This window comes from Pipistrellus hanaki (genome assembly GCF_964339955.1).
Source record: "Pipistrellus hanaki genome assembly, chromosome: 11".
NCBI lineage: Eukaryota > Metazoa > Chordata > Mammalia > Chiroptera > Vespertilionidae > Pipistrellus > Pipistrellus hanaki.
The window spans coordinates 60,425,354-60,452,000 of NC_140513.1; the positions used below are offsets into that span (position 1 = coordinate 60,425,354).

At 36.1% G+C, this 26,647-nt stretch overlaps 1 protein-coding gene across 2 annotated transcripts; it reads right to left on the reverse strand.

The window, feature by feature from the left end:
• CAAP1 (caspase activity and apoptosis inhibitor 1) lies at positions 1 to 26,386 on the reverse strand. 2 transcript variants are annotated; one of them, XM_084898271.1, is made up of 6 exons: positions 26,056 to 26,386; positions 22,106 to 22,306; positions 20,683 to 20,767; positions 19,879 to 19,954; positions 11,068 to 11,141; positions 1 to 1,204 (listed from the first exon to the last, which is right to left on the reverse strand). In XM_084898271.1, the coding sequence occupies exons 1-6, from the start codon at positions 26,284 to 26,286 to the stop codon at positions 858 to 860; spliced, it is 1,014 nt and encodes a 337-aa protein (XP_084754397.1). In that variant the 5' UTR covers positions 26,287 to 26,386; the 3' UTR covers positions 1 to 857. The 2 variants fall into 2 exon arrangements, with proteins under 2 accessions (XP_084754397.1, XP_084754398.1); XM_084898272.1 differs by having other exon boundaries at positions 26,175 to 26,383.
• Between the last annotated feature and the right edge of the window lie 261 nt (positions 26,387 to 26,647).

Sequence of the window (26,647 nt, forward strand, 5' to 3'; positions counted from 1 at the left end):
TCCAGAATGACAGTCTTTATTATTTTTAATTCATGGAATTATAGCACACCAGATCTTCAAGCAAAAACAACAGATGAAAATCTATATGATAAAATATTCTCCTCTTCCCAATAGCTTGGAATGAAAATGAAAATGTGTTCCCTTTTTAGTGAAGAAAAAACACTTCAACAAAGTGTCCAATAAAAATCAAATACCTGTCAGAATGGCTTGTCTGTTGAAACTAAACTTGGGCAACTACTCTACATTATTAAAAACTGACTTACATTAAGTCCCTTTTTTCTTTATTATGTAAGTTTTTCTCAGACATTTCAGATCTCTAAGCCTTAGAGTAAAAAATGTTACTCGGGTTTTCATTTACTAATAAATCCACAACCAAAGAAGGTATATATCTTCAAGATAATACATATTTCCAAGGCGTATAACTAAAATTCTTAAATTGTTAACAAATCTAGGAGCACTAATTTAATATTTCATTGCAAAATATAGAGCAACATGCTTAGTCAATTTTTCTTAAGCTTTTAGGTTTGGTACCAAAATATTTAAAAATAAAGAAAAAAATTACCATGACTCTTTGCTAATGGCTTTTCAGATATTAATCTGAAGATAAGCTAAAATACTTATCTAACAAAGTATCCAATGACCTAATAATATTTGCCATGAACTCATAAAACAATAACACATAATAATATAAAAGTAACATCAACAAAAATAGCCATAGGTATTTTAGGTCTAAATTGAGTTTATCTAATAAGGTTACATGAGAAATATCATGTAAGACCCAAAATAAATGTCAGATACAAAGTCCTATCATGTGGCTTTGTTCCAACACACCTAAAATCCAGGTTCAAATTAAATAACTAGGCTGGCTTTTTTATATCACCAGCTTTCATCAGGGCTTTAATGGCTCTTGCCCTCATCTCAAGTTCGAGCAGCTCCAGCTGCTGTGCAGAAGGCTGGACATCTTCTGCTGGAGGAAGAGTTAGCGTGGCTGCTTTGGGCTCCTTTGGGCTCGACTCTGCCAGTCCCAGAATCTCATTCACACTTTTCTCAATGTCTTTCTCCAGGTCATCTATCTGACCAGATTCACTCTGGACCGTATTTTCTGGGACCTCAGGAGCAGCTGCCTCTTCATTGCATGGGCCCTCTATGTCGCTGTCATAAGCATCTGCATTTATACTAAGTACGTCGCTGTCTTCCCCTTTGCCTGTAACAAACAAAAAAAGTGGGAAAGAACCATGTCATCTAATTGTCTTGGTCAAAATTTCCTTCCTATTTATGCTTCACGGGCTTCTTTGGCCCACACCTCCCACCATGGAGTCCCAAACACATTCTATAATCCCCATCCCACTGACTTCTCCACTTTGGAAACAGATATAATTTAATGTAAATTTTAATGTACTTTTCATTCCCATTTAAAACATGTAAGCATTGGGAAGTTTATACCATCATATGGAGTTCTGTGACCTTTTTTCCTAAATAAAATGTCATAACACTTTACACCACAGTGAAGCTTCTACATTACAAATTGAAAACTGACACTGGAAATCTTTTGGGGATAGGGTACTGCTTATTATTGAAGCGATATTCCAATCTAGAAAGAGTTGCTTTATAAACTACAAAAAGGGGGGGGAAATCATTAGTAAGCTGGACTCCATGTGCATTGCAATTATCCCAAATCTTTTCATATGCTTTTTCAAACACTTTGTTCTAAACCAATAAATTAAAGGAGAATGCCTAAGGCCATTTTCTAAGATAAAATAAGTTTTCATCAAGAGAATTTTAATTAATAAAGTTAGTACACCATAATTTTTTAAAATGCATTTGTTACAAAACTTCTATAACTGATGACAAATGAATATAAATGCAGATTATAGCTCTCAGCCACATGGGCCTTGGACATCACTCATATCCAGGTGTCATTTCCAACACTGAGTGATCATTTATACCTTCAATTTATTTATCTTTTAAATTCTAATATATTTTAAAAGATATGATCCCTTAAATGTTAACTTTAACTTCCTTATGGTAAGGAAAATTTATTTACAAAACAGGTTGGTTGATAAAGAAATTCTGATAACAGAAGGGATCAGCTTCAAAAGTCAAGAGACATCATTCAGACGAGGCATTAAGTTCATTTTCCATAATCCAAAGGACACAAAGGGCCAATAAGTAAAAGTTACATAAATGCAGACTATAATTCAATATAGAAACAATTTTACCAATTAGATAGTCAGGATGATATGAAGGGGATGAAGCAGAAAGTGTTAATGACAACAATAATGATGGTAGAAATAATTACAAGAGCTAATATTTATTGAGCACTTACTATTACTAAGCACTTCTCTGTAACTCTTTTATGCCAACATAATAATAGACACTCAAAATTATTATCCTCATTTCATAAATGAGGAAACTGAGGGACAGAGAGTATAAGTAATTTGCCTTCGTTCACACAACTAAAATGGCAGAACCAAAAGTCAAACCTGAGTACATTTTGAAAATCTATGCACTTCAACATTCTATTCTGCCTCCCAGATCTTAACAGAATCAGAAAGACCACAAGCTTCACAGCTTAGAATGGTTGTTCAGTATACCTTCTTCTCATGGGTCTCTTAAAGCCACCTGGATAACTACAATATGTAAGATACATAGACCTACAAAGTATGTGTAAATATGAATAAATAGTAAGAGAATGAAAAGACAAGCCACAGACTGAGAGAAAATATTTGCAAAACACATCTCATAAAAGAATGAAATCCAAACTATAGAAGAACTCCTGAAATTCAACAATTAGAAAACAAACAACCCAATTAAAAACTGGAAAAAAGATCTGAAGAGACAAGTCACCAAATAAGATATATGGCAAAGCATATGAAAAGAAAATCAACATCATATGCCATTAGGGTGTTACAAAATAAAACTAGATACCATTACACACATATAACAATGCCCAAAATACAAAACAATGAGAGCACCAAATACTAGCAAGAATTTGGGACAGGAATACATTAATTGTTGGCAGGAATGTAAAAATGATGTAGCACTTTGAAAGACAGTCTTACAGTTTCTTACAAAACTAAACTTGGCATTAACCCAGAGTTAAAATTATGGCCACACAAAAACCTGCCTAAAAATGATTGTAGCAGCTTTTATTCATGACTTGGAAGCAAACAAGATGTCCTTCAATAGGTCAGTGGATAAACAAACTGCAGTACATCCAGACAATGGAATATTATTCAGCAACAAAAGAAATGAGCTATCAAATCACAAAAAGACATGGAAGAACCTCAAATGCACACTGACAATTCTAAAAAGACTGCATACTCTGTGATTCTACCATGTTTCCCCAAAAATAAGACATCCTCCGAAAATAAGACCTACTTATAGGTTTCCTTCTGAGTGAAATATAAGGCATCCCCCAAAAAATAAGGCCCCCCCCCCCCAGGCTAAACATGAGAGATTTGGTCCACTGATTCTGAAAGAAATGGAGTCACAAGAAATTCACCAGGAAATTCAGGAATTGGATTGTTATGATGATGTTCCAGAAGATAATGACATGATTGTCAGTGAATAAATGAGTAAATTCTTAATACTGTAGGATTCACAGTTTATCTGGTTTGTGTTGACAACTCCTGTACCGTATACAGGTAATAAATTTCCTTTTTTTCATTTAACAATAAATGTGTACTGTATTCTTCTTCATGGAAAAATAAGACATCCCCTGAAAATAAGACCTAGTGCATCTTTGGGAGCAAAAATTAATATAAGACACTGTCTTCTTTTCAGGGAAACAGGGTAGCTGTATGATATCCAGAAAACACAAAACTACACAGTAAAAGATGGGTGGTTGCCAGGAGTCTGGGGAAGGATGAATAGGTGAAACTATATTCTCATGTGGATACATTTTTTGAGCACACCTGGATTTGAGTGATGTCCAAGGCCCAAGTGGCTGAGATCTATAATCTGCATTTATATTCATGTGTTATCAAGTTATAGAAGTTTTGTAACAAATGCATTTAAATTTTTTTTAAATTATTGAGCACTTACAATGCTCATGTAATGAAAAGACAGCCACAGATTGAGAGAAAATATTTGCAAAACATATCTGAAATTCAATGGTGGATACATGTTATACAGTTATCAAAAGCCATCTATACATAGAAAAGCCTAAACGACCATCACAACTGAATGGACAATCGAACAGGCTGTGTAGGGTGACTGGGCTGGCAGGGGGTTAATGAGGGAGGACCAAACGACTGAGCAGCAGGCTGCGTGGGGCAACCAGGCCCGCAAGGAGGGCAGTTTGGGGCAAACAGGTCAGCAAGGGGGCGGGCAATAAGGAGTGACCAGGTCGGCTGACAATTTTTATTCTCTTCTTTTACAAAGCAATAATCTCTCTGATGGCATTTTTCTCAACTTTTAAATTTTTTATAAATTTATTTATTCTTGCCCTAATTGGTTTGGCTCAGTGGATAGAGCGTCGGCCTATAGACTGAAAGGTCCTGGGTTCGATTCTGGTCAAGGGCATGTACCTTGGTTGTGGGCACATCCCCAGTAGGGGGTGTACAGGAGGCAGCTGATCGATGTTTCTCTCTCATCAGTGTTTCTAACTCTCTCTCCCTCTCCCCTCCTCTCTGTAAAAAATCAACAAAGTATATTTAAAAAAATAAAATAAATATATTATTCTTTGAGCTATTGGCTGCGAAGTTCTTTTTAGTAAAACTCAACATTAAAACTGAACATTCATTTCTTTTTATTTAGTCCTTCTACTTACTCAGCTTTGCCTCCCCTAGTCAGTACTACCTTGGAACAATAATAACAGCACCAACAAGAACAAAAATTAATTGGGTTTTTCCATTTATCCCTCATTTTAAGGATTCAAATGGTCTCCTATAGTTTTATATTTAATACCTTTACTAAACAATGGCAAAATCTCATATCACATTTAATTTTTTAGAATAGATGAATAAGCTATAGGCATTATCAATTCTTTATGACAGTCTAAGAGAGTGGTGTAAATATCAGTGCAACTTCACTATCTAAATAAACATATCCATGAAAACATTTTTTTGTAAGTATCTGCCACACTATACTTTTTTATTTACTTATAAATTAATATGTACCATCACAATCATATGCATAATCTGAAATTTTAACGGGAAATATTTAAATATGTAAGCATATACACGTTTATTTACTATATGAGTTCTGGTGCTTTCTTTCTTTATTCTCTGTAATATATATAATTACAGAGTGTATATAATTATACTTTGGTGACCAGTGGTCTGAAAGGCTGAAAGAAGCCCAAAGAAAATATCTATTCTAAACTTTCATCACATAGCTTAGCCACTGAAAACATTTTACCCCCTTTTTAAAAAATATATAATTTTTAATTGAGAGATGAAGGAAGAGGGATAGAAACATCGATTAGAGAGGCATATTTATCAGCTGCTTCCTGCAAGTGCCCCTCACTGGGGATCAAGTCCGCAATCCAGGCATGTACCCTAACCAGAAACTGAACCATGACCTCCTGATTCATGGGATGATGCTCAACCACTGAACCACACCCACTGGGTGCATTTTTCCCTTATTAAAAGTCTAATTTTCAATTTCTTAAAGTTTTAAGAAGATACTTCTCAAAGATAATTTACTAACTTGTGAAATAGAAGGCCAAAATATAATTGCATGAAGCAATTACATTTTTTAAAAAATCAAGATGTCAAATTATAATGCTGTATATTTGAAATTTACAAAATGTTATAAAACAGAGATTTTCAATCAGTGAGCTGCAAGAATTTTTAAAACATGCAATAACTGACTATTTAGTCAGGGGCACAGACCTCTTTTCCTTTAGCTTGTCAAATAAAACAATGACAACAGCCAACCCAACAATAGCTGTCCAATGTGAATGAGTGAAAATTATACTTTAATTTTCCTGTGAGATCGGGGAAAAATATAATCCTATTGGTGTGCTGCAGAATGTTAGTAATTAATTTATGTGTGCCACGAGATGAAAAAGGTTGAAAATTGCTGTTAAAAACCAATGTTATCTGAATAAAAAAAAAGATCTGAGCCTAAGCACAGCAAAACTCTGCATGAGAAAACTAATGTAAAAGATTCAGAGTAAGATGTAGTACACGCCTTATTGATTTCGATAATTTTATATGCCATATGGTTGCATATTTATTTTTATGATTATACTCATATGTATGCATTCCAAGGAACCATCATATAATTTAAAGACATTTTAAATCAAGTATCTTTTCCTCTAATAGAATTTTTAAAATGTAGAGTTAAAAAGAAATTGTATATTTCATCCTGCTTCCATTAAACAATCTAAGAAACCAGTTATTAGACAGTCTTCCCAAGTGAAGACACTGCACTAGGCACTGGCATTTACAAAATCTGACAGCTAGAAAAGAAATTCAAGATCAAGGCCAAACAGCCAAACATTTACTCGAATCAGCTCTACAACAGTGTCACCAAGTGGCCATTTATTATAACCTGTTTTCAAACACCTTCAGCAACAGGAATGTATTTCAGAAGGCAGCACACTGCATTTCCTGTTACTTGTGATTATTTAAAATAGTCAAAAGATAACTATCTGCGGGCCCTATTTTTATTCTCCAAAGCAATATAGCTCAAGCTTAATCTTAATCACTCTTCCATTTGGCAGACCTTCAAATATTTTCAAGTGATTTCAATTTGTTATCTTCAACCTAAATACCAATATTTAACTTAGGTATTTCTCACTTAAAGTAAAATTAAAAAAAAAAAAAAAGTATCCTGCTCTGGCCGATTGTGGCTCAGCGATTATAGTGTTAGCCCACATGCCAAAGGGTCTCTGATTTGATTCCCAGTCAAGGGCACACGGCACACACCTGGTTTGCAAGCTGGATACTATGCTCAGGTCCTGGTGCATGTAGGAGGCCATGTAGCTCTCTCAGAATTGTTTTGTGAGAGTGTGTGTGTGTGTGTGTGTGTGTGTGTGTTGTATTTCTTTCTCTCTATCTATACCCTCACTCCCTCTCTTCCACTCTTAAAAAAAAAAAAAATCAATGGGAAAGTATTCTCGGGTCAGGATAAAGATAAAAAATAGAAGTTTTAACCTAACAATTTCTAAGGACAAGGATTTAATTCTTAAAGTTACAAAGGAGAATATTTTCAAAATTACCCATATTCCCCAATTGTAAATTTTACAGCAACAATTTGAATATAGAACATTATTTTAATATTACTGAATGTTTTAAGAAATTTATTTAAATAGAAAAACTCATTAGTATTAGCAGAGATTTGAGATTTTAAAAATATTTTCCACCTTTAACAAAGAGCAGTTTTCAATAACTAATTTAGAAACTTTATATAAACTGTTATTATTTTTAAAACTGAGCACAATCTTTTCAATAATACAAGCCTTGAAAGCCTCCAAAAATTAAGATCTCAGGCTTGCATTTGTATATGTGCATACAAACCCAGCTATACTAAAGCTATAAAGCAAAACTATAGCTGGTGTTTCTTCTACAACTGCTCTCTTGCTAAAAATGAATGACTCAGGAAAATAACCTCAACAAAATTTCTATTTTACTACAATACTAATCAATCCCTAGTAGATTATAGTTACATTTCAATAATGTTTGCACATGGAAGGTGAATTTTCAGATATTAATCCTTTATTAAAGTGTGATAGAAGTCGGAGTATAATCTATACTCATCTTTAGCAAAACCAGTTTTATAACTGTTACTTCCTATCAACAAGATCAATGAAACCAATACTAAACAAAGAAATGCCAATTTTAATTTAAGTAACTTATAGTTAGTACTTGTCAATATTTGAATATTTTAGAAGCTGAAAAAAATGAAAATGTAATTTAAATAACCTGTCAGCATCATATACCATTAATAGGTCATACAGTAAGATTTATTTTATTCTGAAAGAGCAAAGGGAAAATTCAACACTACTTTACATTTTGATCTACTGAACAAAGGGTTACTTAGAAAGCAAGCTTCAGTGAAATTTCTTAAACAGCCAAACCATTAAATAAAATGACAATGCATTTACAAGGAGCATTATATTGTTTTTATTGAGTTCACTGTGAACAAGAATAGCTAACTGTGCAAAAAAAGTTAGAGAAAATATTAAATCAATTTTGAAAGTTTTGCATATTAAAAATAGGCCACATTAATTCATTTAGAAAAAAGGCAATAATCTGTATTGAGCCTACCAGAATTTCTATTTCCAAGCAAGTTACTTATTAACTGGTTCAGATTTCAGCTATACAAATATTTATTTGGGACAAGCTCTACATAATTGAATCGTCTAGGTTAGAGGTGTCGAACTCAATCAGAGAAGGGGCCAAAATCTAAAATCCAGCCTAAATCGCGGGCCGAATGGTTTACTGAACAGTCATAAACTGACAATGTCATAAACTGACAGCGGAGTGCAGTGATGACAGCGCTGTGTGGGCCACATTGCAAGGCCTGGCGGGCTGGATTTGGCCCGCGGGCCTTGTGTTTGACACATGTGGTCTAGGTAATTTATGTTTATCCCATTACACAATAAAACATTTTATATTTTAATCATTTTTGTAGATATTTTTCTAGAAGACTTATTTCCCTGCTTCCTTTAAAAAAGAGCTGAAATTCAGTTTAACCATTTCCTACAGATTTGGTCACAACACGAACTGTATTGCAAAATGGAACTAATGTGCTCCGATCTCATGTTTTTTTCATCGTTGCTTACTGTCCCTTACTGATGACCATGTGTTTTTGACAGTTCTGATGCCTCAGTGAGAACCAAAATGGCCTATAGAACCTCCTATGCATAAAAGCTCTGTGATATCTAGCTACTCTGAGTCCTTTTTCTCTCCCTCTTTGTCTCCATGGCTGGGTTTCAAATGACTGAAGTTATCATAAAAAAATCAAAGCAAAGACACTGGGAAGGGAGTTCTAAGGACCCCAGGAGCAGAAAAACATCTTCCCTAGAGCAGCGTTTTTCAACCGCTGTTCCGCGGCACACTAGTGTGCCGCGAGATGTTGCCTGGTGTGCCGTAGGTGCAGACAAGACAAGAATTTTATAATTTTTCACTATTTTGTTTACTTAATATTTCATAATAAAGTAATTATAAAATACTTTCTTTGTGTTTATTTGATTCCTATTCAAGAGAATTACTTTATATATAGTCAATATAGGCACAGAGTTAAATTTTTTAACATTTTCTAATGGTGGTGTGCCTCGTGATTTTTTTCATGAAACAAGTGTGCCTTTGCCAAAAAAAGGTTGAAAAACACTGCCCTAGAGGGTGGCACTGGCTACTTTGTACAATGAGGTCTCTATTCTTTCTACCCTATAATCAGTCTGATCATTCCAGTTTTTTTCTGTCCTTTACATGATATTCTTCTCTCCACAGATGTTCTAGTAACATAACCTCCACACTGCCTGCTCCTCTGATGCAGAGTAAAAACAAAGGCACAAGCAACGGCTATGTTGTCTAATTACACAGATAAATGGTGCAAGAGCTATAAGACTATGACTACATATTATGAAAGTTATGTGAGCATAGCATTATTCATATATGGCAAATAAGTGCAAATTAAACTGAGTTTATGTCTGTGGGGGGTGCTCAGAAGTAGTCAGAATACAAAGACATAATTTTGTCTGGCTATTTAAGGAACTAACAAAACAGGACTTCTGAAAAGCAATGGAATTCTCAAGGTCATACAGAAATATTTATAAACTCAACAATACATAATTTAGAATTACAGAATGTCTAGGCTTTGTTCTCTCTATATAAAAATTGAAAGAATCACAAAATTCGCCGGGACCGGTTTGGCTCAGTGGATAGAGTGTCGGCCTGCGGACTGAAAGGTCCCGGGTTCGATTCCAGTCAAGGGCATGTACCTTGGTTGCGGGCACATCCCCGGTAGGGGGTGTGCAAGAGGCAGCTGATCAATGATTCTCTCTCATCGATGTTTCTTTTTTTTTAAATATATTTTATTGATTTTGTACAGAGAGAGAGTCATCGATCAGCTGCCTCTTGCACACCCCCTACTGGGGATATGCCCGCAACCAAGGTACATGCCCTTGACCGGAATCGAACCCGGGACCTTTCAGTCCCCAAGCCGACGCTCTATCCATTGAGCCAAACCGGTTTCGGCTCTCATCGATGTTTCTAACTCTCTATCCCTCTCTCTTCCTCTCTGTGAAAAATCAATAAAATATATTAAAAAAAAAAAAAAAAAAAAAAAAAAGAATCACAAAATTCATTATCTAACACCTTTTCATTTTGTTAATTAAGTATTAGCAGACCACAGTTAAAAAAAATTCTGCCTAAATAAATTGATAACCTGATTCTCTATATGAAATAAGTTCATATAACTCAAGTTTTAAAGAAACTATTCTAAGTTATCAAAGATTAGTTACTTACATCATAAATATCACAACCCTCTTGAATGCAAAAGGTTATCACTGCTCTGAAGTATTTTTAGCAGCAAAAAAGGAAAAATGTGATTTTTGAGTGGCTAATAAAAATTTATTTAACTTTTCATTTTCCCAATCAGGATTTTCCCAATATGTATCTAAAAGATTAGCCCTATTATCTACTTGGCTCAAATAAACCACAAATTGCCACTTTACTTCTGGTAAATGATAACATCAAAAAATGCTGATTTATAGAAAACAATAAATAAAGAAGAAAGTAAACAAGGATAAGATATCTCTGCAAAAAAAAAAAAGAGAGAAATTTATCCCATAAGATTTTTTTTCACATACAACCCCAAGCTACCAGTTAACATATCTCTGATATCTACAACTAAGTATATGTAATAGAGAACATTAAATTAAAAATATTTAAGAGGACAACTTTCTGATGACATCTGTAACTACACATCACTAAGGCAGAACCACTCTGTGGGCTGAAGGACCTATGAATTAAAGGATTTATTCTTTACTCTTCTAATCTTGAATCAAACTTTTCTATCATCTATATGTAAAATAAGGTAAGCTGAAAATTTATTTTAGTGCTTAAAATCTTCAGATAAATGCTATATAACAAGATACTTGATTCATACCTTGTTTTAATTCCAGACCTTCAGGTTGCTTGTTTTCTTTCAGGGATAAAGAAGAATCCATACAGATGTCTTGTCTGAGGAATAAAAATAAAAAACAATTGTTAAAACTACAGTCAATCAAATAATATTTACAGCTCAATATCCAAGAATTAAGTTTTAGACACTTGTAAAAGCACACCGAATTTTCTACACCCCCAAGGTACCATTTGGTGCAGTGGCCACCAACTGGAGAAGATGGCCCTGATCTCCGGCCAGGTCTAGGGGACTGAACCCATGTACAAATTTCATGAGCTGGGCCTCTAGTCAATAATATTCCTTGGCAACCCAGGGCAGAGCGAAAGCCAATATACTACACCAGAGGCCCGGTGCATGAATTTTTGCATCGGTGGGGTCCCTTGGCCTGGTTGGCAGGGAGCTGGGCCAATTGGGGGCTGTAGGAGGTTGGCCCGGGGCAAGGAGCTGGGGGAAGTTGACCAGCGGCAGGGGAAGGAGCCGCAGGAGGTTGGCTGTGACAGTGCACTGACCACCGAGGGCAGCTCCTGCATTGAGCATCTGCCCCCATGGTCAGTACATGGAGCAGTGACTGGTAATTTGGTCATTCAGTCTCTTAGGCATATATATATAGGTTAGAGGCCCCCATGAAATTCCTTCGGGGGAGAGGGGAGGGAACGTTCCTCAGCCCAGCCTGCACCCTCTCCAATTTGGACCTCTTGGGGGATGTCGGACATCCCTGTAGTAATCGGGAACTGCTGGCTCCTAACTGCTCATCTACCTGCCTGATCACTCCTAACCCTCTACCCTAACTGCCCTCTACTTCTGGCCTAATCGCCCCTAACGGTCCCTGCTGTTGGCCTAATCGCTCCTAACTGCTCCCCTCTGCTGGCCTGATCACCCCTAAGCACCTCTGCTGGGCCTCTGCCACTGTGGCTTTGTCTGGAAGGAAGGCAGGATGACTGGAAGATGTCTGGTTGACCCAGTCTAATTAGCATATTACCCTTTTATTAGTATAGATTAAGAACTTTCTAAAGAATAAAGTTAAAATGTACCACCTCAAACCTTATAGTCAAATCAGATTTTACCTACTGAAAGCATTAATCTAAGTATCTTCCTTTAAGAGGAAATGTTTACGTTTACACAGTCATGATGGACACTGAATTCTTCTAAACATATACAACTGAATTTACAAAAAAATGATTTGAACAAAAATATAATGTAACATTACCATTAAAAAAAAGACCATGAGCAAATGAAATACACACATCACCCATGCAATATTCTAGCTGAGAATGTATAACCCAAAATGAAAACATTGATTTAAAGATCAATGTTATAAAAGACAAAGAGGCTGTGGAAACATCCCAGGATAAAGGAGGATAAAGAGTCATAAAAATTAATCGTTATATTTGACTTGAGACTACTGAACTAGAGGGGAAAAAACATTGTAAAGGACATTTACTAAGTCAAATGACAAATTAAAATACCAATGGTAGACTGGATAAAAGTACTGTATCAATGTTAAAATACTGAAGCTGAATTAAATAATACATTCTATTGTGGTGATATGAAACAGAATACCACCATCCTTAGGAAAAGCACATTGCAGTATTTAGGAGTAAAACATGTAATTTAGTCTCAAATATTTCAGGAAAAAACACACAAATATAAAAAGAAGGTGTGTAAGTAGGATAAAATGTTAATGATATGTATCCCTCTATAAAAACTCTGTTTTCATAAATAGTTTACTTTAATGCCCAAGGTAAACTTTTATAATGTTGTTTTATCTTAAGACTGTTGAAGAAACTCATCAACAGAATTTCAGACAGTAAGACCAGTGCACCACCTTGTGTCTGAAAAGTGAAACAGTAGATGATTTTATAGCAGTATTATCTGAAGTTGAAAAAATTTCAGAAAATAGTTTGTAATTTTAATACCTAGTTAATTTTTCCAAGATGCAAACTTTGAAACTACAATTATCATATACAACATTCAGATTTCTCTAATAGAATTTAGAGATATTCATCAAAAAGTGTTAAAGGCAGGATATATACAAAAAAGGGAAATGTCTTAAAGTATAAGAAAGGTACATGTACATATGAAGTATTTTTTTCTAGTTTCATGAAAAATTTTATAAAATTTACCCCCAGATGATAAGAAAAACTAGGTGTCAGAATTAGAAAAACTAAAAGAAATTTGTGTTTAAATATTTAAATATTTCAATTAAACAGTTTAAAACTACATAAGAATTTTATAACAACAGGAGAGAGAAGTGAGAAAGGGGGAAGAGAAGAAACACTGCTAATTGGGTTAAGAATCAATTTTTGTACCTCTTTCCATTAATAAAAACAAAAAACAAACAAACAAACAAACAAAAACCCTCAGTTTTTATTTTTCTAATTACCTTCTCCAATCTGCACTGCCCCTTCTTAAAGAAGCGTAATTTGCCCTAGCAGGCTTGGCTCAGTGGATAGAGCATCAGCCTGTGAACTGAAGGGTCTCAGGTTCGAGTCCAGCCAAAGGCACAAGCCTGGGTTGCAGGCTTGATCCCCAGTGGGGGGCACGCAGGATACAGCCAATAAATGAATGATTCTCTCTCATCATTGATGTTTCTATCTCTCCTTCTCCCTTCCTCTCTGAAATCAATAAATATATTTCTTTCTTAAAAAAAGCTTAATTTATAATTTTGGCCTTGAATTATAAGTGAATCCTATACCCATCTCTGGGGTTTAAGTGCTCAAACCAGTATCAGTCCAAATTTCTTTCTTTTACCTTATATATATCAATAGTTCCACTCTCCATCCTTTCTATGACTCAATGAATTTGTTTTTTAACTAAGAATAATACACTGAGGAGATCTGCAGAACTTAAGAATCATGTGTGAATTACTACAGGTTTAAAAACTATTTCTAAACAGAAAAAGCCAATTTTTTGTTAATGATAAATACTGGAAGGATATCTAAACAGAAGAATAAAGAAACAGAACCAAACTAGCCAGATTCTTTCCATTTTAATTTTTTAAAATATATGTGTGTGTGTGTGTATATATATACACGTATACATATATATATATGTATGTATATATGTGTGTGTATGTATATATCTATCTATATATTGATTTCAGAGAGGAAGGGAAAGGGAGAGATAGAAACATTAATGATGAGAGAATCATTGATCGGCTGCCTCCTGCACGACCCACACTGAGGACCAAGCCTGCATCCTGGGCATGTGCCGTGCCCTGAAATCGAACTGTGGCTTTCCAGTTCATAAGTGGATATTCAACCACTGAGTCAAGCCAACTGGGCTACAGCCTTGTTTTTAATATGAATCCATGGAAAAGAGCTCAATCTCAACCTGCTCACATAAGCCATTTCTAGTTTGGGCTTAAATTGCAAAAATATAAGTTAAAAAAAAATAACCCTCTGTATTTATACTATATCCCCCCCAAATTTTGTTGCTTATCCCACAGCTAACTTTTTAGAAATGCCTCTGAGTTTTTCCAAAGCATTCAACTTTCCTCTTGTCATAGATACTTCATCAGTCCATACATTTAACTGAAATTATGCAACTAAGATAATTGAATTGGAAACAAACATGAGTGACTCTTGGTAAGCAAACAGTGCTAGAGGTTAGAGAAGTAGAAAGGAGGATTAGAGAATTAACAAGTTTAGTGTGCTGTGAACATTAGTGAATTTATTTTTCAAATGAAACAGAAAGGGCAATTACTACAATGAGTCAGGTAAGTGTTAAGAAAAACTCCAATTTAAAAAAGTGATGATGGAAGAGCAGAAAAAAGGAAAAATGCTAGCTAACATCCAACCCAGTGCTTGAGCAGCAGGATGAAACAATACACTGACAGAAAAATGATGAGATACTTTCAAAATCAGGTTTCTATAATATAAAGCATACAAACTTTGTGTCTGTGTGTGGGGGGGGGGGGGGGGGTTGGGGGAGGCAGTTACAAAACAATGCTTCCTGAGTCCTTCAAAGTTCCCTGGTGGGGAACACGCTGCAGTTCACATGAAGATCCCATCTAAAACCTGAGAAGCTCATTCCCTTCCATTCTAAGGGATGTTCTAAGAGATCCTGAAGAGATTCCTATCTGCTTAGCATTTAAACTAAATAGGTCAAGATTTGCTTCAAAGTTATCAATTTGGCAGAAATCGGGAGGCTAGAATATGAGAAGGGACATAGTGAGTGGGTGATAGATATGCAAGGGGTTTCATCATACATTGAAAATTTCCATAACAGAGTTAAACAAATGAACAAATAAGTAACTAGAATAAAACACCATAAATTCCAGAGTGAGTTAAGTGAGGTGGGTGAATCAAAGGGTGAATTTCTGAAGTGTCTCATTCCCAGCAAGCCCAGGTCTTGGGTCTACCTGAGGCCTGTTTTGTATCCATTGATAAAAATACTTACTTAAATAAGTACTGCAAATTTATGCTACCCATTAATCCAATTTTCCAGAGCACAATAACTTACTTCTATTTAAATATTTTATTCCCTTGAAGTTTAATAATAGCAGTTTGTTCCAAAATTCAGTTTTATTGACAGTTACTAAGAGGTTAGTATTTGGCTGAATGCCCTCGCCCCTTTGAAAGTTACTTATATTTATATATTCAAGTAATAAATGTTACTTGTAAGAAATCAAATTCTTAGTACTCTAAGGATAGCTGAGCTGAACCCCTTAGATAGCCCTAATTCATCAAAGAGAACATGAACGTTTTATCCTTATTAAAAACAAAAGGTGGCAAGCAGCTGTGTCACAATAGCTCAATAGGAAAACTAATGCAGCTGTTAATCATTGGCTTTAATAAACAAACAGCATCAGAGCTCTACCACATATTACTGCCAGGGTTCAGCAATAGAATAGTGTCATAAACCCAAATTCTAGTTCTTGCTCTCAATCAGACAAGTGATCAAGCCACAGGAGAATAGCCCATTGTTTTCAAGAATAAACATCTTAATGAAAAAAAAAAAAAAAAAAGAAACTATGCTGTTCTCTCATTTTAACATCTCTAAAGTGTCTAAACTGACTATAAACAGCAGTAAACAGGAAGCTACTCATTTTAAATGGTGGAATAACTTGTAGAACATTTAAAAAACCTAACTACTACGATGCATTAAAATCTAGTATACTGTAACTAATAACCAGCACATTGTAAGTAGTAACTTATTCTAAACTACATCAACTTGCTCTTTCAACCACTTATATTTTAAGAATAATCATGCATGCCATTTTAAACAAAAGTGCTGACATTTCAGATTTACTAAACGAATAATTAAATGGAGATTTAAAAATAACCCCTACCAAAAAAATTTTCACTTTACAAAACAATTCCCTATGAATTTTATTTGCTATTTAAATAGTCTAGTGAACATAAAATGGTTCAATTTAAATGTGCTACTTAAAATGTCTAAGACTTATTTAAGAATATCTATTTTTTTTTTAAAGTTAACCATCCAAAATTGGCATTGAATAAATATTTTAGATTATATCCATCCTCTCTAAGAAAGTCGCAGTGACTAGGAACAATGGTTTCAGGACACTCCTGCTTTGCGGTGTACTTTATTTTGAGAACCCCGATTTTTAAATTTCTTTATCTTCTAGAACTGTGACATTATCTCAACACTGATTATTATCTGTTGGGAAATACAGCTTTACTTCTACTGACATCTCCCTCAATATCACTTACTAAAAGCGAATTAATTTAAAATTCATAAAAAGTTATTAGAGCAATTCTAAAATATTGCTAAGATTTCCCTAAAGTGTTTGTATTTTTATTCTTTATACATAAAACTTCAATCCTGATTATTTTATTGTGCTATTCAAGACTTAAATTTCATTATAAACATATTCCTAAGAGCATAATCACCTCGCATTATAAGCCAAGTTAATACCTGTTCTCATTTTTAGTGCTATTTTAGCTATAATAAAACTTCTTTTCCAGCAGCACATCTACAAATGGAGATAGCACCTAATCCTGGCCAACGTATTACTGAATTAACTTAAAATTGTTATTTTTGTCAAGCAACTGTCATAATCTGTAACATTTGTGAATCTTGTCAAAATACCTAAAAATTTTAACACTACAAATCACTGACGCTAAAGATTTTAGTATACCTATATATTGTTTTATAAACTTAGACATTTGCTGACTTAAGGTAAACTAGTTAGATTCACACATCTCCTTCTTCCTTCCTGATCTCAATTAAATTGCTCTCCACTTATTTCCTTAACTCAGCAATTTTTAACCTTTTACATCTCATGACACAAAAACTAATCACTAAAATTCTGACACAAAAAATAGGTATAATTTTGATTCATTCACACTGGACTGTTGTGTTAGATGTTGTCATTGTTGTGATAGCAGTTTACTTTCACAATCTAAGGGAAAAGAAGTCTGAGCCCCTGACTAAGTAGTCGGGTGTTGCATGCTTTAAAAATTTTTGCAGCACACTGGTTGAAAATTGCTGCCTTATCTAGATCCAAGAGGAGTTTATCTATGTTCTTGTTTCCACAAAGACCAAGTTAATGGATTTATTCATCCTTTCCGTTTTCTATTTCTTTAGTTTTAATGTTTACCTTTGTGTTTCATTTCCCAATTTCCTTTTGGTTTGTTAATTTTCTAATTCCTTTAAGATGTGTACTAAATTCCTTGGATTTAGAAGTATATCTAAATCTTTCCTTTAAACTCAGCTTTGTGATATTAACAGTCAAATGGAACACATGAACTCTAAATGGATCCTGGACCAGAATCAACCACTTAATTAATTTAAATAAATAAATAAATAAATAAATAAATAAATAAATAAATTTTTTTTTTTAGTAATTGGGGGAATTTTACATGGCAATACATTCGATGACATTATTTGAATTACTGTTTATTTTCTTATGAGTGATGATGATCTTGTGGGAGACTGTCCTTATTTTTAGGAAGTGGACACTGAGTTGTTTAGGCATGAAATTTTATGACACCTACAACTTATTTTAAATTCGTTTATGGGCTGAACTGCGTTTCCCTCTACCTCAAAAATCCTATATTCAAGCTTTGATCTTAGTACTTCAAAAGGTGACTGTTTCGGAGACACACACTTTACAGTAATAAATAAACTAAAATAAGGCATTATGGTGGGCCCTAATCCAATCTGATTGGTGTCCTTGTAAGAAACTGGGCACAGGGAGAGAGATCAGGCAGGGCTGCGCACACACAGGACATCCACGTGAAGAGGCAGAGAGAAGATGGCTATCTGCTAGCCAAGGAGAAGGCCTCAGAAGAAAGGAACCTCAGGTCTCTAAAACTGAGCAAGTAAATTTCTGTTGTTTAAGCCAGCCAGTCTGTGGAATTTGCTACAGAAGTCATAGCAAACTAATACAAATGGCTCTGAGGGGAAAAAGGAGAATACAAAGAGGAAGCAAAAAAGGAAAATGTTACTGTTGCTGAATCTAGACGGAATATATGAATATTCATTATATCAATCTTTCAACTTCCACGTAAGTTTAAAGTTTTCCCAAAATAAAAAGTTTGGGTAGGAAATTTCACCAGAAATGTGTGTATGTGTAAAATCAGTTTGGTAGGGCTGCCACCAGCTTAAACAACAAAAACTTATTTCTTACAGTGCTGGAGGCTAGAAGTTATAACGTGAAATGAAATTGTCTTCTTTGGTGACACTCACCCTATAGTATTCTATTAGAGATGAAAAAATACTCAAAATTTCAGGTGAACTATGTTCTACTTATTTATGCTTCTGCCACCAGTAATCTTATCTGTGCTACTACCTTCGCAAAGAGAGATACAAGTCAGTCTTTGGCATTTACCAAAAAATAATTGCTTTAGTCAAAAAGTCATCAACAGATACTAAAATTAGTAGTGACAGAGCAGAATTATCTAGAAAAAAAAATAAGCGTGTTGTTTCTTGATTAGTCAGTGTGCCAAAACTTTAGGGATTTCATATCATAACTAGAAGCCCGATGCACAAATTTCATGCAAGAGTAGGCCTTCCCTTCACCCAGGTGATGGCACCAGCTTCCTTCTGGCACCCAGGAACTGGCCTTCTGGCTTCATCCGGAAGGTCCTCTGGTCTAATTAGCATATTATACGTTTATTATTATGATCAAATTACACATATCTATATAAAATAAACCTCTTGATTATCATATCTGTGAGATGAGGCTATTATCACCTAATATTAATAGGTATGAAGAATTCAGTGAAATAGCCGGGACCGGTTTGGCTCAGTGGATAGAGCGTCGGCCTGTGGACTGAAAGGTCCCGGGTTCGATTCTGGTCAAGGGCATGTACCTTGGTTGTGGGCACATCCCCGGTAGGGAGTGTGCAAGAGGCAGCTGATCGATGATTCTCTCTCATCAACGTTTCTAACTCTCTATCCCTCTCTCTTCCTCTCTGTGAAAAATCAATAAAATATATTAAAAAAAAAAAAAAAAGAATTCAGTGAAATAATGTTCCAAGTTATTAACATAATGACTGACAAAGTAAGTACTTAATAGTGGGTATCACTATTCACATTCCAAATGAGAGATGTGATTCTGCTTGAGAGATGTGATTCTGCTTCAAGTTGACATTGCTATTGTCCTATATCTTGAGTAGCTATTTAAGAAAATCATCTTAATCCGGACAGCAATAAACTTCATCTTTATATACTGTATACCAAAAGAACCAATCATTAAAAGTAAGTCAATCTTTCTACATTGTTTAATTAACTAAATAATACACAGAAAAATAACCATACTTCAGGTATTAACTCAATAAAGGAATAACAAAAACACTGTAAAATGAAAAAATTTTAACTTACTGACTGACTAAATCAGATCCCTTCTTCGAGCCACCATCTGCCTCCTCTTCCATATCAGAGTCCATACCATTGTCACCTTATAAATAAAACAATTAAAAGCATGCTTATAAAATGTCACAATAATTTCACTTTAATCATTAAAGTATTGTCTTTAAACATGATGCGGATCAAAGAATTTTAAAGTTTACAGGTAACTAAGAGCAATGAGATTATAAAGCAGAAAATTAAGTATTTTAGAAGAAAACTTTGCTATCTCAAAAATCAATTTTATAGTATTTTGGTTAAACATTTTTTATTTCATTTTATTAGTGTATACAAACTTATGCTCTTACCTATAATTTTGAGATGGAAAAACCATACATACACCAAAAAGTCTATTCTTAAAATGCTATTCTTTTTTTTTTTTTTTTAAATATATTTTACTGATTTTGTACAGAGAGGAAGGGAGAGAGATAGAGAGCTAGAAACATCGAGGAGAGAGAGTCATCGATCAGCTGCCTCTTGCACACCCCCTACTGGGGATATGCCCGCAGCCAAGGTACATGCCCTTGACAGGAATCGAACCTGGGTCCCTTCAGTCCCCAAGCCGACGCTCTATCCATTGAGCCAAACCGGTCTCGGCTTAAAATGCTATTCTGATATGTAAACTATTTCTCTGAACAAGCAGAAGTAAAAATACTTTTCAATGATTACCCAATAATGAAATTAAAGTAATATTGAAGTAAGAAAAAGAACACCTCAGGATTTATTCTCAATATAGTATTAATTAAAAAGTTATCATAATGGAGAAATATGTATTCTTACCCTCAAGAATCTTTAATATCTTTTTTTCAGATAGGAGTTCTAACTGTTCTTGGCATAATTTTTTAATTTCTTCTACTGAACAGTTCTAAAAAAAATGACATTTTAAAAAATGCATTTATGTAATATAATGGCAATTTAAACTAGAAAGCAGCAATCACAAAAAAGCCCAGTTAGCAAAATTTTACAATAAAACACATTAAAAGCCACATAAATCCTTTCATGGGATGAAATCTGAAAAACTGAACATTATCATTTATAAAACTTGATGAGAATTTGCAGTCATGATTATCAGGAAAGAACAAACCAAAGAGTAATCAGGAGCCTAGTAATCAACAGCATTCTACCGTGTTTTCCTGAAAATAAGACATCCTCCGAAAATAAGACCTAGTGCGTGGAAAGATAAGACATCCCCTGAAAATAAGACCTAGCGCAACTTTGGGAGAAAAAATTAATATAAGACACTGTCTTATTTTCGGGGAAACGGGGTAGTTATGTCAGGTAAACCCTCTAAAGTAGGGGTGTCGAACTCAATCAGAGAAGGGGCCAAAATCTAAAATCCAGCCTAAATCGCGGGCCGAATGGTTTACTGAACAGTCATAAACTGACAATGTCATAAACTGACAGCGGAGTGCAGTGATGACAGCGCGGTGCGGGCCACATTGCAAGGCCTGGCGGGCTGGATTTGGCCTGCGGGCCTTGTGTTTGACACATGTGCTCTAAAGTCTTAAATATTCAGATCCTGGCTCTGTTATAGTAGATATATGATTTTGAACCTAACTTGTCCAAACCCTATTTTTACAACTCTAAAATTAGAATAGCATGTATTACTCTGAATAATTTTCAGAAACAAATACATGAAAACATTTGTAAATTTAATAAATATAAGCCACTACCAAACATCATTGAATATTGTTACACAGCAATATATTATCTTTTTTTTTTTTTAAGTATTACAAATAGTCACTTTTCCCCATTGACCTCCCCCCACTGCTTCTCCCACTCTCCCAGCACATGCCCTAACCCCCCTAGTGTCTGTGTCCATTGGTTATGCTTATGTGCATGAATACAAGTCCTTCGGTTGATCTCTTACCCCTCCCCGAACCCTCCTCTGCTTTCCTGTTGAAGCACCAGAAAGAATCATTATACCTCTAATTTAATTACTAAATTGCCTGCATTTAATAGAATTATTTTCAGAAGGTCAATAAATTCCTTACCTAAGCACAGTAAATTCACCCATTTTTTTTCTCTTGGTAAATTTTTACATATACAAAGCCATTTATATAAACACCCTTTTCTATATTTTTTAAATTGCTTGTTTTAGTTTGAAAACATCCAATTATAACTTATTAAGCCAACTGCTACAAAAAAAGGTGTGTATATTTCTTTATATGTGTATAGTCTGGTAGCATATGTAATAAAGTACCTTTAACACGTCAGGCAGCATTTTCTGTAACTTCTTCTCTCCAATGATACAGAAGCACTGCTGGAGCATTTCTTTTTTATCTGATATGTAGAAGCTAACTGGTTTTAATGACACAGTCAAGTCCAGACCACCTTCTTCAAGGTCACTGTGCTCTGCCAAGAATAATTCTTTCTCCAAAGTTGGTAAAAGATATTTGGTTTCCTAAAATTAAAGAAAAGTAAAGAACCATTAAATAATACTCTTATAGTGCATGGAATATGCATATAATGTCACACATAGTCATTTAATAATTTCTTCATTAAATATTTCTAAATTCTTGGTTTACATAGATTATTTATCTAAAACCATAGGAAAGAATAACTATTTTCTCAGTAGTCTCTGAACTTATCCTCCACACCACAATTATCTCATTAAGTTTATATTAAGTAAAGAGATATTATCTTAGGACACATAAATATACTCAACATTGAATGATTTCCTATAATTTTAGTCTTCTAAATAATTGGAATAATCCTTCAGTAGGCCATTCATCCAAAAGTTTTATGTATGTCTTGTCATTCTTAAATTGATATAGAAAAGGGGATAGCAGCATAAATACTACAAATCACAAATATTACACAGTGCTATTACCCGGAGCTATTATCACTTTTAAAACTAACATAAAATTTAATCATAGTCAAAATGCCCAAGTAATTTAAGACATTTCTGTCAAATCTATCCAGTCTCTCAAAATCTATTGCCATAATCCTGGTCCAAGGTACCATCATTACCTTTGACCCAGATTACTTCACTAGCCACTTCAGTGTATTTGCTGAATATAATCTGAGGTCTCTCCAGTCTGTTTTGTATAATGATATCAGAATGGATTTTATAAAATGTGCAGAATACTCATCTTTCCTATTTATAGCCTTTGAATGACTTACCACTGCTTTGGGGGTAATATGGTCTAGCTAGACCTTTATGTTCATTCCTTGTGTTTCAAAAACGGCAAACTTGCCGAAACCGGTTTGGCTCAGTGGATAGAGTGTCGGCCTGTGGACTGAAAGGTCCCAGGTTCAATTCTGGTCAAGGGCATGTACCTTGGTTGCAGGCACATCCCCAGTAGGGGGTGTGCAAGAGACAGCTGATCTATGATTCTCTCATCGATGTTTCTAACTCTCTATCCCTCTCTCTTCCTCTCTGTAAAAAATCAATAAAAATATACTAAAAACAAAACAAAAACAAAAAAAAAACTTCTTTGAATTACATAAACATAATCTGTTCTCCCTTCACCTCATACAGGCAGGACTTCTGTACATAATATTTTTCTGCCTCGAACAGTGGTCGGCAAACTCATTAGTCAACAGAGCCAAATATCAACAGTACAACAATTGAAATTTCTTTTGAGAGCCAAATTTTTTAAACTTAAACTATATAGGTAGGTACATTGTTATTAACTTAATTAGGGTACTCCTAAGCTGGCTAAAAACTCAAGGGGCCAAAGAGCCGCAGTTTGCCGACCTCTGGCCTAGAACAATCTCCTCTATCCCCATTTCCCATACCACAAACACACACTATCCTTCCGAGACTAACAAATGCAGATAGCAATTCAAAAGTCATTTTCCTTGGAAAATGCAAACTATGTAGCTCAGGTAGATTTCTTTCTTTTTTTTTTTTTTCCTAATGAAATTGTTTAAAAAGCGGTTTTTATCCCTGGCCAGTATGCTAAGTGATTAGAGCATTCTCATGCACACCAAAAAGTCCTGAGTTCAATTCCTGGTCAAGGGCATGTACCTGGGTTGCAGGAAACAACCAAACAATATGCCTCTCTCACATAGGTCTTTCTTTGTCTCTTTCCCTTCTACTCTTTCTAAAAATCAATGGGAAAAATATTCTTAGGTAAGGATTAACAAAACAATAAAAATTAAAAATGTGTTTTTTTGAAAAAGCCAATTTAGAAGGATACTATAATTAGACTGAAAAAATAAAGGTCAACTCTTATTCTAATGGCTTACAAAGTATTTCATATGTTAGTAAGAATGTAGAGAAACTAGAACCCCACACATTGCTGGTAGGAATATAAAATGGTGCAGTCACTTTGGAAAATAGTTTGGCAATTCCTCAAGAAGTTACTGTGTGACCCAGCAATTCCATTCCTAGATATATATCTGAAATAAATGTAACCATATGTCTGCACAAAAACTTATGCAAAAAAACTTGTACACAAATGTCCATAGCAGCGTTAGTCATAATAGCCAAAAGGTGGAAGTAACCCAAATGTCCATAAAGTGACAAATGGAATAACCAAATGTGATGTTACTCAGCCATAAAAAGTACTGATATGAGTATCAACAAGTACAAAATTTGAAAAAACATGCTAAGTGAAAGAAGCCAGTCACAAAAGAACATACAATTATTCTATTCATTATAAAATGACCAAAAGAGGTACCCAGCAATTTCACTTTCTGAGCTTCCAATCTGAAGTAATATTCTTGCACATGCTATATGTACAAGGGTGTTCACTTTTGTATCATCTCTAATAGCAAGAAAACTGAACACCTAAATATTCATCAATAAAGATACAATGAAATATCAGGCAGCCATTAAAAAATAAACTACCTACACTAATAAAAAGGTAATATGCTAATTAGACCAGGTCGACAAGTCATCTTCCAGACATCCAACTTCCTTCTGGACAAAGCCATGGTGGAGGGGGCCCAGGCAGAGGCAGTTAGGGGTGATCACGCCACAGGGGAGGGGAGGTGAGGGCCAGATCAGGCCAGCGGGGGGTTAGGGGAAATCAGGCTGGCAGGGGAGGACAGTTGGGGGTGACCAGGTCAGCAGGGGGGCAAGTTAGGAGCCATCAAGACAGCAGGGGGACAAGATAAGTAGGGGCAATCCGCCCAGCAGGCAGAGGGGTTAGGGGCAATCAGGCAGGCAAGTGGTTTGGGGCCAGTTGTCCCAGGTTGCAAGACGGATGTCGGACTGCGGGTTTACACCCGATCCCAGTCGGATATCCCCCAAGGGGTCCCAGATTGGAGAGGGTGCAGGCCGGGCTGAGAGAACGCCCTCCCCTCTGTGCATGAATTTTGAGCACCAGGTCTCTAGTTGCATATATAAAGGCACCTCATCCCAACAATGCAGCCGCATTATCCAATTCAATGGGGGCAATGTCACAATGAGGCTTATATGTAGAAATTTTAGTACACACATCTCATAAGAGTTAATGAAGAGACTAGGTATCAAACTATGACTGGGCTTAAAGAGAGCCTGCCACGCTTTCCCCTTTATTTCTGTTGTATAACTTATGTATTTGTGCACACTTTATAATACACTATAAGGAAACGATTTTCTTAAAAACACGGTATCTTGGCAGGTCAATGGAACATAAAGAACGTGTCTTTTTCGCAGTCAGATACTGGACACGACTCTAGACGTTGGAAATAAACTGTGACCGGGCAGACGTTCTTAACCTCTTTGACTCCGTTTCCTCGCCTTGTAAGGTGAGCAGACATCCCGCTTTTGGCGGGACAGTCCCGATTTTTAACAATTTGTCCCGCGTCGTTTTAAACCAGTCCCGATGTTTCAAAAAATCGAGACTGGTTTAAAACGCCGCGGGACCAGTTATTAAAAAGCGGGACGTCTGGTCGCCTTATTGTACTGTGGAGTTCATGGTAACCCATTAAAGGTGAAGATGTAGAGAGAAGTAAAGCGAGGCTGGCAAGGGCGTTAAATACTTTCCAGGGAGACAGGAGACCCCAGGAGTGAAGGGAGGCAAGAGCAAAAAGAGTTCGTTACCTGCAAACCCAGGAACCTGAAGTCTAACACAGGGGAGTGCGGGGCGGACCTAGGGACACGCCCCTCCGCACTGGGGACTTCCGCTGGCCAGCGCTCACCAGAGCCCGGCGCGCTGCCCGACCGTCACCCGCATTCCCCCCGAAAACGCAGCGGCCAGAAAGGCGAGCACGCACCTGGGGCACCGAGCCCGACACGCCGGAGGCCGGGTCCGTGCTCCTCCGCTTCCGCCGCTCCCCGCAGCCCGCGCCGCTCCCGGGGAAGCCGGCGTTCCCGCCGCCGCCGGCGCCCTCACCGCCGCTGCCGCCCAGGGAGGCCACCAGGTCCGGCGTCGCGAGCGCCGCCGCCGCCGCCTCCTGGCCGCTTCTCTTGCGCCGCTTCTCCCGGGAAGACTTCTTCCCCGTCATGATCCTGGAGCTGGAACCATCGGGAAGCCCGCCGTCTCAGAAGCGACCGAAAATCTCACACCGGCAGCCGGGGCGGGCGCTGGCGTCGCAATTTGGCGTCACTTCCGGTCTCGGCGCAGGTGCGGTGAGGCATTTCCGGAGGCGGTGCCGGAAGTAACGCGCAGTCTCCAATAGCAGCGCAAGTGAGTTTCCCTCATTGTTGAAGTTTGTTGTTTTTTTGCTGTACAAAGTGATGGAACTTTACAGCAGCTCCCTGCCTTATTGATACTAGTTTTTAACCGTTGTCACTATACAGATGCACTGGTAAAGCTCTAGTTCTTGATTCTCCAATGTCATTGCTCTTCAATTCTTACTTATGGCA

Coding starts and splice junctions, on each gene's coding strand:
- CAAP1 (XM_084898271.1), bottom strand. CDS start 26,286: ATGACGGGGAAGAAGTCTTCCCGGGAGAAGCGGCGCAAGAGAAGCGGC. Junction 22,307..26,055: donor TGTCGGGCTCGGTGCCCCAG/GTGCGTGCTCGC, acceptor CTTTAATTTTAG/GAAACCAAATATCTTTTACC. Junction 1,205..11,067: donor AGGTCTGGAATTAAAACAAG/GTATGAATCAAG, acceptor TGTTTGTTACAG/GCAAAGGGGAAGACAGCGAC.